The 16,391-nt window shown below is 39.7% G+C and overlaps 1 protein-coding gene across 1 annotated transcript in view; it reads right to left on the reverse strand.

Moving 5' to 3' along the window:
* Nucleotides 1–2,144: 2,144 nt before the first annotated feature.
* Nucleotides 2,145–16,391, reverse strand: part of bsg (basigin) — a 41,035-nt gene continuing 26,788 nt past the window's right edge. Inside the window, exons 4-8 of the mRNA XM_078555958.1 lie at nt 13,613–13,749; nt 12,614–12,887; nt 6,772–6,796; nt 6,583–6,666; nt 2,145–4,096 (exon numbers count right to left, since the gene is read on the reverse strand). Coding sequence (XP_078412084.1) covers nt 6,606–6,666; nt 6,772–6,796; nt 12,614–12,887; nt 13,613–13,749 — 497 coding nt within the window. The 3' untranslated portion in view covers nt 2,145–4,096; nt 6,583–6,605. The remainder of the gene's footprint in view (nt 4,097–6,582; nt 6,667–6,771; nt 6,797–12,613; nt 12,888–13,612; nt 13,750–16,391) is intronic.

The raw sequence follows: 16,391 nt of genomic DNA on the forward strand, positions 1-16,391 counted from the left end.
GAAACATCTGTTTTTCTATGTTTAACTATGTGATTTTTCAGACTCTTGAAAGTGTTGTCAGTTTTACGCCGTAATAACAGCAAGTGCCAAGTTTTGCCATTATTAGAGTCACAAATTCTGGATCAATATGTTAGACTGGGGATTCATTATTTTCTCTTAAAGTGGTCCTGTGAAGCATCTTGGGATGTTTTAATATGTTAAAGGTGCTACATAAATAGAGCTTGTTACATTAGATCATTTCTAGTTTATGGAAATGGATGCATCAACAATTAATAAATACAAATAGGAGAAGAAATGTAACAAAGGACTAAACAGCACATAAAGGTTTACTTGTATCTAAAATGAAACAGTACTCTGGTCCAAAGGGTAAAGAGACAACAACTGGATACCAGAGAATGAAGATTACATCCAATAGATGAATTTAATTTTCCTCTTCATTCATTTCACCTTGCACATCATTTGTAAAATACACTGCTGCATTCTTAATGAAGTTCAGGCTTGTGATGAAAGTAGTAATGTTAAGTATAGTTCTGAGGAAATTTTCCATAGCTCGACAGATTAGTTGTCGACGTTATAAGTTGTTAACACACTCACACTCAGGTGTCGGTACTTTTGAAGACAACCTTTGAGATGCTGAGAAAGCAATGCTGCACTCAATGAAGCGATTGTTTAGCACTGACCGTGGTTGCTAGTTTCAGACATGGGCTTCCCTTGGTCTTCAGATACCAAAACTATGATTAAGTAGGCAGATCAGAAAATCTTAGCTGATGTTCAGTTTCTGATGTGAGAATGGATTTTAAAAAATGTATTTTGGGGGAATATTGTGGTATCCTGTGAAGAAGGCTGTGTGTCTGTGTGTAAATGATTTAATTAAGCTGGGGAAAGGTTACTAGGTTGCCTGGGAGGTTTAAGACATTAAAGGATTGGGGCATTAGGTTTGTGCATTTGTAATGAGATATTATAAGGGGTTTGAGGTACAAGTAAATAGGTTGTGTCTAACATTAGCATTTTTTAGATGAGTTGAGAGTTTGTTCAAATATCAAAAGGAAGCCAGAGGTGCCAAGAAACAATTTTGCATTTTACAGTTCTATGGGTAACAGAAGGGGGTATATTACATTTTTTTGACCTGAAAGTAGAGACAAAATAGAAACATGAAAGATTTTATATTTGTAAGGATTTGAGTTTCAAGGAGGTGTGAGAACAATGGAACCTGAAATGAAAGGGGTAAAGGGTATTTGAGTTACTGTGGAGAGCTCAGGTGTTGGCTGTTTGAGGAAGATCTCCTGGAAACAGCTCCAGGCTGGGGGAAGATGCAGTTTGAATCAGCCATCCAGTCAAACCAGAAAAGTCTTGGACTGCAAAAAGCAGTCTTGTTCTGAAGTCTTGGATTTCCACAGCAGAGTGGAAGAGAGTTTAAGAGGTCATGTGTTATGCCTTTATTGAGGCTACAGCAGTTTGCCTTGGATAATATTACTGGTTTTTATAGTTAAACATATATAAGGGACTGTTGCCTGGTAAGTGTTTGCTTGTGGATCTGACCAAGTAGGAAGTCTTTTTGGGGAATGTTTTATAAGACTGATTTTAACTAATCTTGTGTGCTTAAGTTCTCTTTTCTTTTTATTAATAAAGCTTTTACTTTTGATTTTTAAAATCCCAGAAGTGTTACTGGGCTTCTTGCTGTTGAGCTCAGTACTTTTTCTTCTCATTTTCAGAGTACAAAAAAAAGGGTACGGCCCACAAGCCAAGTTTCCCTCTGGGATTTGGTTTGCTCAGCAGTTAACATCTGCTGTGGTCATAACATTGTATAGCTCTGTGGCCTGCACACTGAACTCAGCTACCAATAACAAGCTGCATAATTTAGTAAGTCAACCAATTAATCAACATAGCATTATGGCACATTGTTTATGCAGATAATGAAACAGAGGCTATTATTAACAGGAACATGTTAATAATGCAGGAGAGATTCAAATCCAAGTCCCAGAAATGGCATGGCAATGTGGCCAACCCAGAGTTATCCAGGTCACATATTTATGCATTTTTAATCAGATCTCAACTACCACACTAGAAACATTACTATTCCCTTCATCTGAATTGGGAAAAAGGGTGTTCTATGAAATTGAAAAAAAAATTACAGATTAAATTGATAAAATCAAAAGAATTTTTATTGATGTGAATTCTGACATCGGTATCACATACTGGTGAGGCGGTGTGGCAACATGAAAAAGTTATCAAGTTTCATTGTAAAGAGTTATTATACTTCAGCAGTACAGAGCACAAAAAAGTTAGTGCATTACACTTAACACGACCAAACATTAGTACAGTGTGATGGTTCAGTGCTATAAACTAACCCCCATCTATACAAAATGGTTCAATTCAAATCAGATAAATTTCTAAAGGTTTCTCACTCGAGGATTTCAATACAAGTATAACTGACAATGATCATATTGTGCCTATCATATTTAAAGAAAATCAATTACGAAACACAAAATTAACAATGTCGCTAGAGCAAAATTATTTCAAACACCGATCAAAGTTGACCCTTCAGAGGAGCACGTTTTGAAGGTTAAAAAGGTGGAAACCACAAGCAATAAAATGACCACCATATTAATTGGGCCTTTTCTTTCCTGGACAAAAGGACAACAAAAATATTGCCAATCCAAGCTCCATCAATATTACCACTAACAGAACGGTAGCAACACACTCTGCCATAAATATATTCAGCTGCAGTCTACTGGGGATTGCAGTTTATAAGACAAGAAAATAGTTTACTCTTAAGATAACAGACTATACACAATCTTACCAGTAATACAAGGAGGGGCAGATGACAATCATTTTAAGCTCAAAGATGAAAAGCATTCGCAAATAATAACTCAAGTATGTTTAACATTTTAGAGCCTCCATTACTGAATGATTTCTCAACAGGAAACCAGAGTTACCAAAGTGACCACAAAATAGGTGACAGCCAGCAGAATTTGCAGGCCTTAGATAAACAGAGCCAATGAGCTGTTCACCCCGAAATGGGTGTTCCAATATGGATTGCTAGATTCAGGCAAGGCACACCTGGAAGGCTGTGGTTCAAGTCCAAGGTGGCAGAAGTCCAGATTATTATGGGGCCTGGAGGAACAATCTTGCATGTTCTGGACCTAGAAAAGTACATTTTTCATCTTTGACAGCCTTAAATTCTTGGCTGAGGGATTTTTCTGAGCAACCAACGTCAATGGCATTTGAGCTCTATTTACACAATAGGGCCTTGTTTTATGCATATTCACGAGGCATCTGCCCAATTCAAGTAATCTCCTCAGTGGCAGGAAACTGGCAGTGGGGCTTAAAACTTGCCGGAAGTCTATTCACTTTGATTTTAACTTCCATACTGCCCAGTTTCCCGGCAGAGGGAAATAATATTCCTCATCTTGTTTCTCTATCAAATGTAAAGATAAAGTTGTGGACTAGAGTGTTACCCGGTCATTGTGAAAGGTAATGGAAGACTCCTACACTCACTGCATTTAAATGCCAAAGTAACATTTTCTTAGTAATGTATCAGTATAATGGTGGGGACAACTTGAATACATTACAGCGATTCACCAACATCATACTACGTACTGCAGAAGCCAATGCCACTCTAAACATGCAGAACTGAGACAGCACACCCATTGGTCTACGTCTGAGAAATTGGAGGATGAAGCATTTGCATTCAAAAATTCCAGCCGTGTGAAAATAATTATGATAATCTGTAGTTTATAACAGAATGACAAATATTAGCTATCATTTATACGTAATAGAACACAAATCGATTTCAGTCTAGCTAAGAAAAAGAAAATCTTTACCAGGAGCATTTTAGTCCAGTTTATACAGGTGAGATAGGCCTAGAAAATATATATATACGGTCTCTTTAACCAATTGACTGCTAGTACCAATGGCATTATACAGTGGGTTGAAAGGCACCAGCAGTTAAATTATTAAGTTTTATCTTTTTCTGTAGAGATCTGAATGCTTTAGGATCTGAATAGATCAAATACTTTAATTGTGTTGAAGATGGCATTGTCCATACCAATTACAAAATCAGTCCATTCTTGCTTAAAGTTGTATAGGCCTCCTCCTGGGGGAACAAAAGACATTTTCAGTTTTTTTAGTTATCTTGACTAAACTGCTTTCATCATTAACAAAATACTGCAGATGCCAGTAGTAAAACAAAGTGCTAGAAACATCAGCAGGTCAGACAGCGCCTGATCACTGTTGCTCAGATTTTTGGGGCTGTAGAAAACCATTTTCTGCTCTTTGGTTTCTGTATTAAACTGGCATTCACCTGAAGAAAAGTGGAATTAAAGGTGGATGGTAACTTGTGATGGCATAACTTATCATGGAAACTGCAGGCCTATATAAAATGTTCAACAGGATAGAATCTTGCTCTTGCCTCATTTGAGATTCTCACTCGTGCTTTGAGCAACCAGCCCAAGTGGTTTATGTATTTCATTTACAAAAATGAACAAAATTTGATCTTGGCACCCAGCAGCTCAATATAAATACTTACAGGGAAGAATTTTTGGGTCAGCAAGCGGGGACGGGGCCCGCTCGCTGACGTTGGGGGTGGGGGGGCGGGTCCCGACATCACCGTGCGTCATTTAGATTTTCAGTTCGGCTGCGCGCCCGCCAAACTGTCAAGGGTCTATTAAGGCCATTAAGAAAGTAATTAAAGTAGTTAAGAATGCTGCCCATCCAACCTTAAGGTTGGTGGGCAGGCGAAGAGCTCAGGCGGCCTTTGCATTTATCATGAAACCTCATCCATGGGTGGGATAAGGTTTCACGAAGGGTTTATTAATTAAATTACAAATTTTCAAACATTTGACAAGCGTGTCCCAGCTCATGCGATGCTGTCATGAGGGGACACGTCTAAATAATTTTTCTCTGTCTTTAATAAAAACTTTCATTCCGAACTTAATCTCCCTGAGGCAGCTTTGTCCCTCAGGGAGAACACTACGTTCTTTCACGTGCATGTGCGAAAGAGTGCAGACCCCGACTCAGGGAATCCTCCCTCCTCACATAGGGAGCGCTCAGCGCTTTTGCGCGGGGCAGGCCTTAATTGGCCTGCCCATGTAAAATGGCGCCGATCGGGTTTGCGCTCACCCCCGCACAACCCACCCCAAATAATGCGGGGAAATTTCTGCCCATAGTGTCATGGTTACTAAAAAAAAACACAATCTGATAACTTTATGATATGCAGCATTGACTCACTGAAGTGCTATATCATGGAACTTTCGTAACGTCGCGTTGAGTTAAAAGGTCTCTTTACATTTAAGTTTACAGACTCTTCAGCCCCAGCTACAGTCCATGGGAATTTTATCAACACAGCAAATGGAAACAGCAATAAAAAGATTACCAAAAAAAAAGGTCATCACCAGCCTGAAGCCCTCCCAATGCTGGTCATGAAAGGCTTGCATTCATATAATACCTTACATGACCTCAGGATGTCCCAAGCTCTATACAGTCAATGATTATTTTTTGAAATGTAGTAACTTGACTGTAAAAATGGCAGCAAGGCATATATGCAACAAATTGGGGCCAGATTCACGATTTTTAATTTGTATTACTGGTTTATTTAGCTGTCATTGTAAAGGGGTGATTTGTTAACTATGCATGTGAAGTGGTTGGCTAATGGAGCAAGGAGGTAAAATAGTCAACAAATTCCGACATGACACCATGCAGTTTTATTTTCGGGTGAGATATTAAACTGAGGCTCTGTCTGCTCTCAAATGGACACAAAATATCCCATGACACTATTCTGAAGAGGAGAGTTAACCCTGTTGTCCTAGCCAATGCTTATATGTCAATCAACATCACTAATATAGATTATCTGGTCATTATTACATCGCTGGCCATGTGCAAATTACTGCCACATTTCTTAAAAATGGTGACTACTCTTGGCTGTAAAACGCTTTCAGACATTCTGCGTTCATGTAAGGCACTAACTATATAAATGCCAAGTCTTCCCTTTTTCTATTTATATGGTGATGTTCCCTTAAACGATTTCACCAAATACCAGTTTAGATCAGTAGGTGCTAATCTACTTTTTTATGCCTGACATCCATGTAACAAAAATGTTTAAGTATTACTGAAAAAAGAGACACGTCAAAGCTTTTCATCTTGCACTCGTCAGAACACTTCACATGAATGGCAATATAAGGGGAAAACAACAATTTATACTATATGAGAAGAGACTGCTAATTGGTTGGCAAGTGGACTCTGATTGGTAGAGGCCTTGCCATGGAGAATACTCCAATTGACGGTGATTGACAGCTAACTGCCAAACATTGTTTGAAATTTAAACCAGGCAGCTTGACCCTGATTGGTCAAGGTATTGTCCTGAGGAATGAGTCATTTATTTTGTTTAGTTGAAAAAATGTTTAAAACAAAAAAAGCGATAGCTTCGATTCTGCAATGGCATTTTATGATAGAATCAAGAGTTAACAATTACCATGCAAATTAAGGCAATGGTGAGAATGATTTAGCAACTGGAACTTTGTGAAACAGGAAATATTTCAAATGTCTAAGCAAAAATTTAAGCATGTAATTAAAATATCTACCGACCTTTCCTGAAGGATAAAATTGAATCAGTTGGAGTTTCGCTGTCTGACATTTTTATCCTTATGATTCATGGATGCATTGCTTTTCCTATGGGAGAAGGGATAAAATTGTTAAAATTCAGAAACACAGGCTGCTTGTAATGGCTAATATACAAATTAATGTTTAAATATGAAATTATTTGGGTAAACTTACAAGGGTGCAGATCCTTGTTCATCATCTGATTACCATGCAAACACAAAAAAGCAGACAATGGTACATTAAAATATTTCATGAATTTACAGGTGACATTTTATTTTGTCAACCTCTTAAAATAAAAGGCATAAACCTTTAGTTCATCTTTGTAACAAATGTTACTCTATAATAAGTTATAGATTTTAGTGCCTCCATGAAAAGTTACAGATTTTAGTGCCAAGATACAAGTACCTTAACACCACGAAGTGGCAGGTCAACACAACAGTTTTCTGGTGTTACAACTACAGAATAATTTGCTAACCACGATCGCAGAAAAAGCCCAATGTCACTATACTGTGGCATATCACATGTTGAGATACACCACTACATTGAAACCTGATATGTAAACCATTCATCATTTGTTTTGCCAGGTTTCCTAGGAATGACTGTGCAGAAGTTTTTTTTTAAAAATTGTTTCAAGGGATCCACAGCAAACCAGAAGCAAAACTGCACCTTAATTTCATAATGCACTGTTCGAGAAGTTACCTTCAGGCGTCAAACATGTTTACTGTGGTAACGGATGTATTCCCTAAAAACAGATGATTTCCCATAGGAGTTTGTTTTGCCACTTCGGCTATGATTTGTGGTTCTCAAACCTATTACCTTAAACCTGTAAGCAAAAAAGCAGCGATTTCTTACTCCTAAAATTAGCACTAAAGTAAGCAGAACTCTAAAAATGAGCACAAGAGTAGAGCTGCAGATCAGCAGCAGCTTCGTTCTATCGGCAAACTGTTTAGCATTGCTCGTCCTAAATATGGGACAAGTTTAGGCTCAAGGCTTTGGAATTCTCCAAAAACCCTCAATCATGATATCCTGTAAAACAATATTTTTTGTTTCAACTACAATTTTAGCACAGAAGGTTCTTTTTAAAACCAATTTCCAAATGAGATTTGGTTTGGAGACATTTTGTGAATGCCAAAACCTATTAAACATGAACTCGGATTAGGGGAGTGCACCTTGTGCCTAATCCCAATTGTTTCCATTTTGGCAGTACTGTAAATCGAAAACCGCTGTCACTGACCAAAATTGTTACACATAAAAGCTACGAAATAACTAAACGTAAGGCTAGCAAAATATTGGTTCATAAAAGAGTGTGGTTGGTCAAAATTGTTTTGAACCCATAGTAGCCAGAAATTATGTAAAATTATTTTATCAGACTCCTTTAACAAGGCACATAGAAATGGTTATCATTTGGGTGGTGGGAATCAAAAACTACTACAAGTCAGGACGTATTTACAGGGAAATGGGGAAAGAGCGGGGAAATGAGATTAATTGGATATCTTTAAAAAAGAACAAGCACAGGCACAATGGGCTGAAGAACCTCCTTCTGTCCTGTATCATTCTATGATTCCATTATTACTTTTTCCTTCCAAAATTCCTGTGGAAATGGTAGCAGTAGCAATAGGTTATGCCAAACTGCCTCCCATCCCATCAAATTTTCCTGATCTTTCAGCAGCATTTTTATATTTATGTTATGGTGCAGTTATTTAGGTTATCAAGATTAGTAGTAATCACCTGAGTTAATATCATCTTGGTAGAATAACAAGTGATAAACATTATAAGAAGATTGAAGTCCTCCGAGGACATCATAATTCAAAAAAAGGTAAATATTTGCCATCTGTAGGTCTTGGTACAGTGACCTGCATGCTGAAAGATTAATGGGATGTGTTTAAATCACAAAACTTCTATAACACACAGTATTATGTTCCATTTTGAACGTAGGTAAAAATAATGTAGGATGTAAAAGAATTTACAGGTATTCTTATGCTTGACAGCAGCTTTGAATACTAATTTTATCTTCCATATTGTCCATTCAGGAATTGTTCTTCAATTTTAAAATGAAGTGTGCTGAGAAACAAACATGGCTAAAATACTAAATGGCATTATGGCATTCTAGTGATAGATAAAGGGTCTGTTGAACCAGCAACTTATTCGATTTACAGTAGCTTAATGCTAAACACATGAAAAGCACAACTGTGCAGAGATGGCAGGAACCTGAATTCTGAGCGACTCAGGTAGTGAAGTATGTCGCTTCAGAACGACATGCATTTTATTCCACTTACCGCAGGATATGAACCAGCAGCAAATGAGAAAGAAAACATTTTTCATCAAGGAATAGCATTTTGCTTCAATTACGTAATGAGACACCTGAATGCAGCTGATCAGAAGCCTTAAAACATCAACGCTCCAGATAGTTTTTAATGGTCACATCACCGCACACCATCTGTAACCAAATATCTCGGGGTGAAATTAGTCTTTGCCAGTAGCACAAAGCAGGTTCATCACCAACAACCAACCCATTTTACACAGTGTCCAATTATCTTTTCTACTGAAGTTTGGTGGAAATAAAGCAGAATGCTGTGGAAACAAAACAGCAGCCTAAGTAAAACGGGCTGTAGATGCACTGAGACTGTTTTACTCTTTTGGCGAAAGTCAATTTCACTACAGCCCCACATATCCTAAATTGGCAGGGACTTACCGATTTGACTAAAGCAATGTTAGCAAGTCAAACTGAACGGCAATTATATTCTCATAACTCTTATCGCATGCTGCTCAAGATTTAACTAAAACGGAGAAATATTGTTCGATGTTATAATATTACAAATGTTAAAAGGACACATCCTCACTTGTCAGTTCTCTGTATTTTAGAACACATGGAGCTTAGTCAAGACAGCTCATGCAGATAATTGTGCATAAAATCCCTTCTTTAGTGGAATCATAAAGATGCACAGATTATAGGCATCATATTTCAACTGACTACATTTTAAAATTGGTAAAGCAGGCATCAAACCGAGTACAACAGTACAAATGAGGTCTAGCCGTTAAATTCAGCAGCGACCCCTGCATTTCCCGTATTCTGGGTTTCCTGGTAGCTGGCAGGAGCCCCCACATCCTCTCTGCAAATATTGGGACCATTTTATCCAGTTTCAGTAATTGAAAACTCTGCAGAAGGGCACCTGCAGTGACATGCCTTGTTTACAATTGCTAATCTAAACTTTCAGACAATAGAAATCCGACAACAGAAATAACACCCCGTCCCACCATAACTATGTACTACTTTGCTAAAAGTCTTTCTCTCTCTCTCTCTAAAACATACTACAATGCAACTGTTTAACAATGAAAAATTTAATTGCCCATTTACAATGCATCGGAGGGTGCATTTACTATGAGGCTAGATATTGTGCAACTAGACAGGCTGGTGAAGTATGATCAATCTATCTGCATCAAACTTTAACAAGCAACAGAAGACAAAAACAAAAACTCCAATCCCTATAAAAGATATGGTTATACCAGTGGAGTGTAAAATCAGGTTTCAAATTCAGTATTAGGAAAATACTTCATGGCATACACCTAAACACATACCATTACTCTCACCTACTTAGTCAATAGAAGACCAAACACAAGTCAGTCACTTGCTTTAATTGCATGAACAATAAATAGAATGGAGGTTAACAGTTGATGATCCCTCTTAAGCAAACCAACTGCACAATTAAAAAAAACAAATGCTGGAAATACACAATCCACCAGGCAGATTCTAAGAAAATACAAATAAATGTTTTATGTATCCTAGAGTCTGACAAAGGGTTATACCCAAATTATTAACTTTTCTTTTATCTTTAAGATTCTCACCAACTGGGTGCGCATATCCAGCACCTGCTTTTTATTTTAGCAAGGGTTACCGGTTAACAGACACATCCCATAGAACAGAATTTAACATTTTGATCCACTTAGTAACACAGCTCATGCACATAATAAAAATGACAAACCCATTACTTAGTTAATTCAGGATTAAAATAGAGACAAAGAAGGCAACATTGAATTTGTTCATTACTGCTGAAGCTCATATGAAGCTTATTTTCATAGCAAATTCAAAACTTTGCAAGAAGAGTAATGCAAAAAATAACTACAGCCAGGATTTTCCAACCCCATTGTGGTGGGACCTGCCATGGCAAGTCCAATGACTTTTGGTGGGACTGGACAATCCCAGCAGCGGGCGAGGACAGAAAATCCCACCCTATGATTTATAAAATGGCTTACAAGGGTAGCCTTAGGACCACAATTTCATGACAATACTTATATTTCTTTTGAGAATAAAAGAAGTTCTTCTGGAATTCCCTTCCTAAACTCTTCTGTCACCACCCCCCCTCAACCTTTAGGGAGCTCCTTAAAACCAACCTCTTTGATCAAGCTTATGGTCACCTACCCTTACACCTCATTCTTGGCTCTTCATTTGTTTTTGCAATTACACATCCATGAAGAGTCTTGGACTGTTCTAAGACAGCTGTTGCTGTCTGCTCCATAGAACTACAAGGGCAATAACAATTTCTTCAGATTCTCCCAATCACCCATTGTAACTTCAGTGGAAGATCAAATCTTTGAGGCTGTTTCTTTCTAGGACTGACGAAGAAATAGAGTAGAGAGCTTGCTGCACTTCAGAGAGCCCCCAGGGAAATTTTACCACGAGTCCTTTTAATGCTCCACTTTACAGCTTTTTCACTTGCGTTAATAGAAACCTTTTCTCATTCATCTATTTATCATTTACAGTACTTTTTTGGTGACCTGTTTCTGCATTAACCTTTGCCCCCTCAGTTTCTGCAATACCCTGTTTCAATTAAAGTGAGGTGACTTGTGGTGATGCTGGGGAAAGTAACAAGTCTAGTTAGTCTGGTTCTGACCCTGGTCTCCTACAATGCCACAAATAATACAGATACAGTGCCTCAAAACCCTGGGACTGAGTCCATGCCGGATTTAGGATCTTGCCGGCTTTTTTGAGAAAAAATTGGAATCTTAACTCAATTAATAGGAGACACATGAAATCAAGTCATTAAGTTTCCAGGTGGGGTTAAGGGTCACTCGGACCACAGGAAAAGACCGGCGTGTGAAATCAATAATTAGTCCAGCGTGTCGCCTTGCCAATGCAGCAACTAGTTGAATTGTCCTGCCAAGATATTTGACTCATTTAACAACAATTAAAATTTCCAGTTTTTGGACAACTCTGGTTTTCGGATAGCTGGATTTGACACACAACCTGTAGGACATTTCATCTTTTTTTGCTACTTTCCCCAGCATCATCACAAGTCACCTCACTATAATTGAAACAGGGTATTGCAGAAACTAAAGGGGCAAAGGTTAATGCAGAAACAGGTCACCAAAAAAGTACTGTAAATGATAAATAGATGAATGAGGAAAGGTTTCTATTAACACAAATTAAAATGCAAGAAAACAAGTATAGAAATTTAAGAAAATATGTCTTATAAGATGATTTATTCATTCTAATCTATGATGCACATTTATTTGGTTGCCATTAGCAATTACTCTGCTGGGATTTGTTTTCCCAGGAATAAGAATATGTTAAATTTCATTTGATATTTTAATTTTAAGGTCAAAGGAAATGTGTCTAATTAAATGTAAATGACCTTTTTTTCCCACAAGTTTAAGCCCCAAAACAGAATTTATAAAACTGCATTGTTCACCTCCTTAATGGTCAAAGCATTGTAGGTTCATTCCCAGCATGTTCCATGCTTTACACAGATCACCAATGGTGTTAAAGATTTTGAGATTTGGGAAGAATGAGACAAGAGAAATTCAATGTAGGTTGAGGGACCTCTTCAAAAGCTTAACAGTTACTCCAAGCATATCCTCAACATCAGCTTGTTTAGAAACTCAGTCCACAAATGAGATTGGGTACACTTCTCTTGGGTCAATTTTGGTTAAGATTAAGTTATTCTAATATTCTTGAACCTGCTAGTCAGCATTTGATCATACATACTGTAAGCAATTAAAAAGTCTGCCGTTAACTTACCATCTGAAATTTCATCAGGCTTTCTCCTTTTCTCATAAATGAAGATAATTGCAACAAGCACAATCACCTCTGCAACGATTCCCAAAAAGGGCCAGAGAGCAGCAAAACGGCCACGTACTCGAAGGTGAACAGTCTCCGCTCTTGTACCAATCTCATTAGTCGCATTGCATGAGTAATCTCCTTCGTCTTCTTCAATACTCAGAGGATAGATGCGCAACTCTGTCTTATTTCCTGCAATCTTGATTTGAAATTTCTTTGTTCCATTGAAAATTACCTAAATTGGAAACAAATGTTCCCTTAAAATATTCATTTCAAATTCGCAAGCAGCAAAAGTACTCAAATATGCACAATTTTCTCAACTCTAATGAAGCACTTTCATGTGAATTAGGCATTCTTGACCCTCAGGTTTCCCTCATAACTGGCTTTAGTCTGCCATGTTCTCAACTGGTGGATGCCCACTGCTCTTACATGTTAGCGCTCCAACATCTCCCTCATCTGGGTTTTGTTTGATGAGCAAACCAAAAAATATTGATCAATTCAGACTGATGCTCAACAAAAAAAAGATACTAGATGTAAAAAAAACACATTTACACAAACTTCTCTTAACTATCTGCTTGAAACGATATTTTACTCCCAGCTTGCACCCACTGGAAATCTCCATTATATTAAAAAAGTGCAATAGTGTGCTCATGAATCCAATTCTAACATTATAAACAAAGTTGTAGAGTGTGATCCAAAGACAAGCCAAATCACAATAACAGAACAAACACTCAAACTTCTACGATGGCCATACTTCAATCATGTTTGTCCCAACAGGAAGATAAAAGAGCTATCTTAATAGTTGATAAAAAAAACGCTCCATCCACTGGAAGGAAGTGCTGCATTTCATAGCAGAAAAAGCTACGGATAAAAGGAGTAAATAACATTGGATGGGTGTGATCAAACTGCAGGGATATCTTAGTCATCCAGGAACAGTTATTTAATCAGGTCCTTGTTTACCTCATCACCGGCGTTAGTATTCCGGGACCACACCCAGTTCTCAACTGGTGGATACCCACTACTCTTGCAGGTCAGGACTCCAACATCTCCCTCATTTCCATGTTCAGATTTCTTGTCGCTGCTCACGCCAGGTGGAGCTAGGTTAAAAAAACAATTTACTTATTTTCAAATCAAGTCCAATTTTTCTTGATGGTACCAATAGTGACAGGTACTGTAACAGATTAAATTCCTAGATTCTTGAACTATTATTTCACAGTACTGTAATTCAAATTGCTTCAGTACCAGAGAGAAATGTTAATTACTTGCTTTTCATTTCGGAATGTGTTTAGGTTCAATATATAATAAAATAGAGAACACGTATCTACATGCTACTACGCAGCCATTGATCACGTGGACTTCCCCACTCTATTTTAAAAGTAAAATTCTATATCTTTGGTGCCTTCGCCATCAGTTGCTTAAGAACTAGAGTTAGAACAGAAGAATGGGGGAAGATACTGAAGCCATCGGCTTGGCAGAAACTGCGTGATAGGGCAAGAACTTATCAGATCATTCCTCTATTATCATTTTGCCAGCTGAATAGGTGGCCAGAACAGCCATTAAAAATAGCACGGAGCTAATTTAGGTATTAGCTCCTATAACATCAGTATACTCCCGATGCCATTTTGGGATGGATCTGTGCATGCCCCAGCCAGTGTCAGCTGGCAGTCCAGCCAGAGAAGCCCGAAATTAAGTTTTTAAAAATTTATTTTTGTGGAGCCACGCGTGCTCATTGGGCTCTACGAAACTAACCAGAGTCCTGCTGCACCGCACTACCCAGTGCCCCCGTAATTTACCATCTTTTGGGATGGAGAATGCCAGCCATTTCTGCTCATTTTCAACCCAAAGTCTACGGGACCTATTACTGAGGCCTAGCTGTTCAATAGACCAGGGCCTGAATTTTTAGCTTGAGGGGCAAGCACGATCAGAGGGGCTGGAAGTGGATGAGAAATTTACTCCTCCTGCAATCGGCTCCCAATATCAACGTCACGCGGGCTGGCCAATTAACTGCCAGCCAGCTTGAAACGCTCAGTCTGCCAGCGGGAAGGCAGCAGGAGCTGGGACCAGTAATGGTGTAGGCAGGAGATTTAAATGGAGCTCCCTGAAGGCTGGAAGTCTGTGTTCAAGAGCCTCGGGCAGCAGCTTTGAAAATCGAGCTGTTTGACTCATCACTTCAGTTATTGTGCTGTTATTGTCTGCAGTAGGTCAATCATACCCACAGCCCAAGCCAGGAGGAATGGAAATGCCCAGAGCCAGTCTGCCGCCCACGTTTCCGATGAGTGCCTGCGGGTTTTGCTGGTGGCAGTCAGTGCCCAACAAGACATATTGCAGTTGCGAAACGGTATGAGGAGGCCACTTCACGTGACAAAGGCAGCCTGGACAGAGGTCTGGTCAGCGGGCCTGATGTCATACGTAGGACCTTGGGTAAGTGTCTTTGTGGGTGGTAGCAATTGTTGGTGCTCATGGGTGTGAAATACAGAGCGTCAAGTGGCACATAATCCTGTGCCTTGATAGACTATGGCTGGCATGTATGTCAGGGTGAGGTTTTGGGGGGGGGGGGTGCGTGGAAGTGGTGGTGGTGGAGGAAAGTAGGGATTTTCTGGCATCCAAAGGGGGTCTAATGAAAGCATTTTTGTCCTTGTAAGAGAAGATGAGTCATAATGCAGAGTGAGGATGGACGGGTGGTGGGTCCCAAACTACCTTCTCTTGTCAGACGGAGGAGCAAGGAGATGGCCTGCTAACATAGAGCCAGGTCCACTGGTCGCAGAGAGGCAGGGGTCTTGAATAAGGGTAACAGTATAGTGGACAGGGAAGAGATTGGTGCAGGGTATGAGTGATGTAGGCCAGTGGTTGTGAGACTGACATGTGAAATCTACTAATCCCCATTGCTCATCCATTCAGAAGTCTTTGCTCTGCCAGAAGTCCATTCTGAGAAGCAACCAGACTGCATGCGCTCTGACTTAGTAATACTGCTCAATATTGATATTTTTTTCTTTCTCCCTCAGATGGAACATCATCACCGCCCCAGAAGGACCCAAGGAGCGCCCCTCTTGACCTCAGAGGATGACCAGCTGCCAGATGCACTCGCATCACATCCTGCCTCTGTAACATGCACATCAGCGTAGATACAGACACATCACTGGGCATGTGTGTATCGGAGCAGATGGTTGTACACACTGGTGAAGGCATGTCACAACCGCCTGAGGAGATGGCAGAGGCAGTGTGTCCCCAGGCCGCTAGCAGCTGGGAGGATTGCTGGAGACAAGGACGATGCTAAGCCAGAGGCAGATGTGAGCCTCTGGAGTCATTCATCAAGCGGCAGATGCTGGATGTCCAGCGGGATGCGCGTGAAGACCTGGCAGAGATCCCTGAGGGTCTGTGCGCCATGGTCTCAATGTTGGAGGAGTCCATGTGGAGTGCGAACACTGCGTTGGCCCAGAGCTTAGAACCCACAGCTTCCTCCAGAGAGAGTTGCGACTCTCATGACAAGGCACACCAGGAACTCGATCAGGGTTTTCTGGGGTTGCTTTCAGACCTGCAAGCCCACACATGGCAGTGTCCTCAGCAGATCCCTGCTGATGTGAGAGATGGGTGAGGCACTTAATAACTCGCTAGATGCCTGTCATTCTATGGTAAGCAAGGAGGTTCAAACCAACCTCACACTGGCGGATAACCTGCAGCTCACATCTGGGGGCTCATCTCAGGGCACTCTTGACGGCAGCAGCTCCTCCACCCCTCTGCT

This window comes from Cetorhinus maximus, chromosome 13, assembly GCF_964194155.1.
Source record: "Cetorhinus maximus chromosome 13, sCetMax3.hap1.1, whole genome shotgun sequence".
NCBI lineage: Eukaryota > Metazoa > Chordata > Chondrichthyes > Lamniformes > Cetorhinidae > Cetorhinus > Cetorhinus maximus.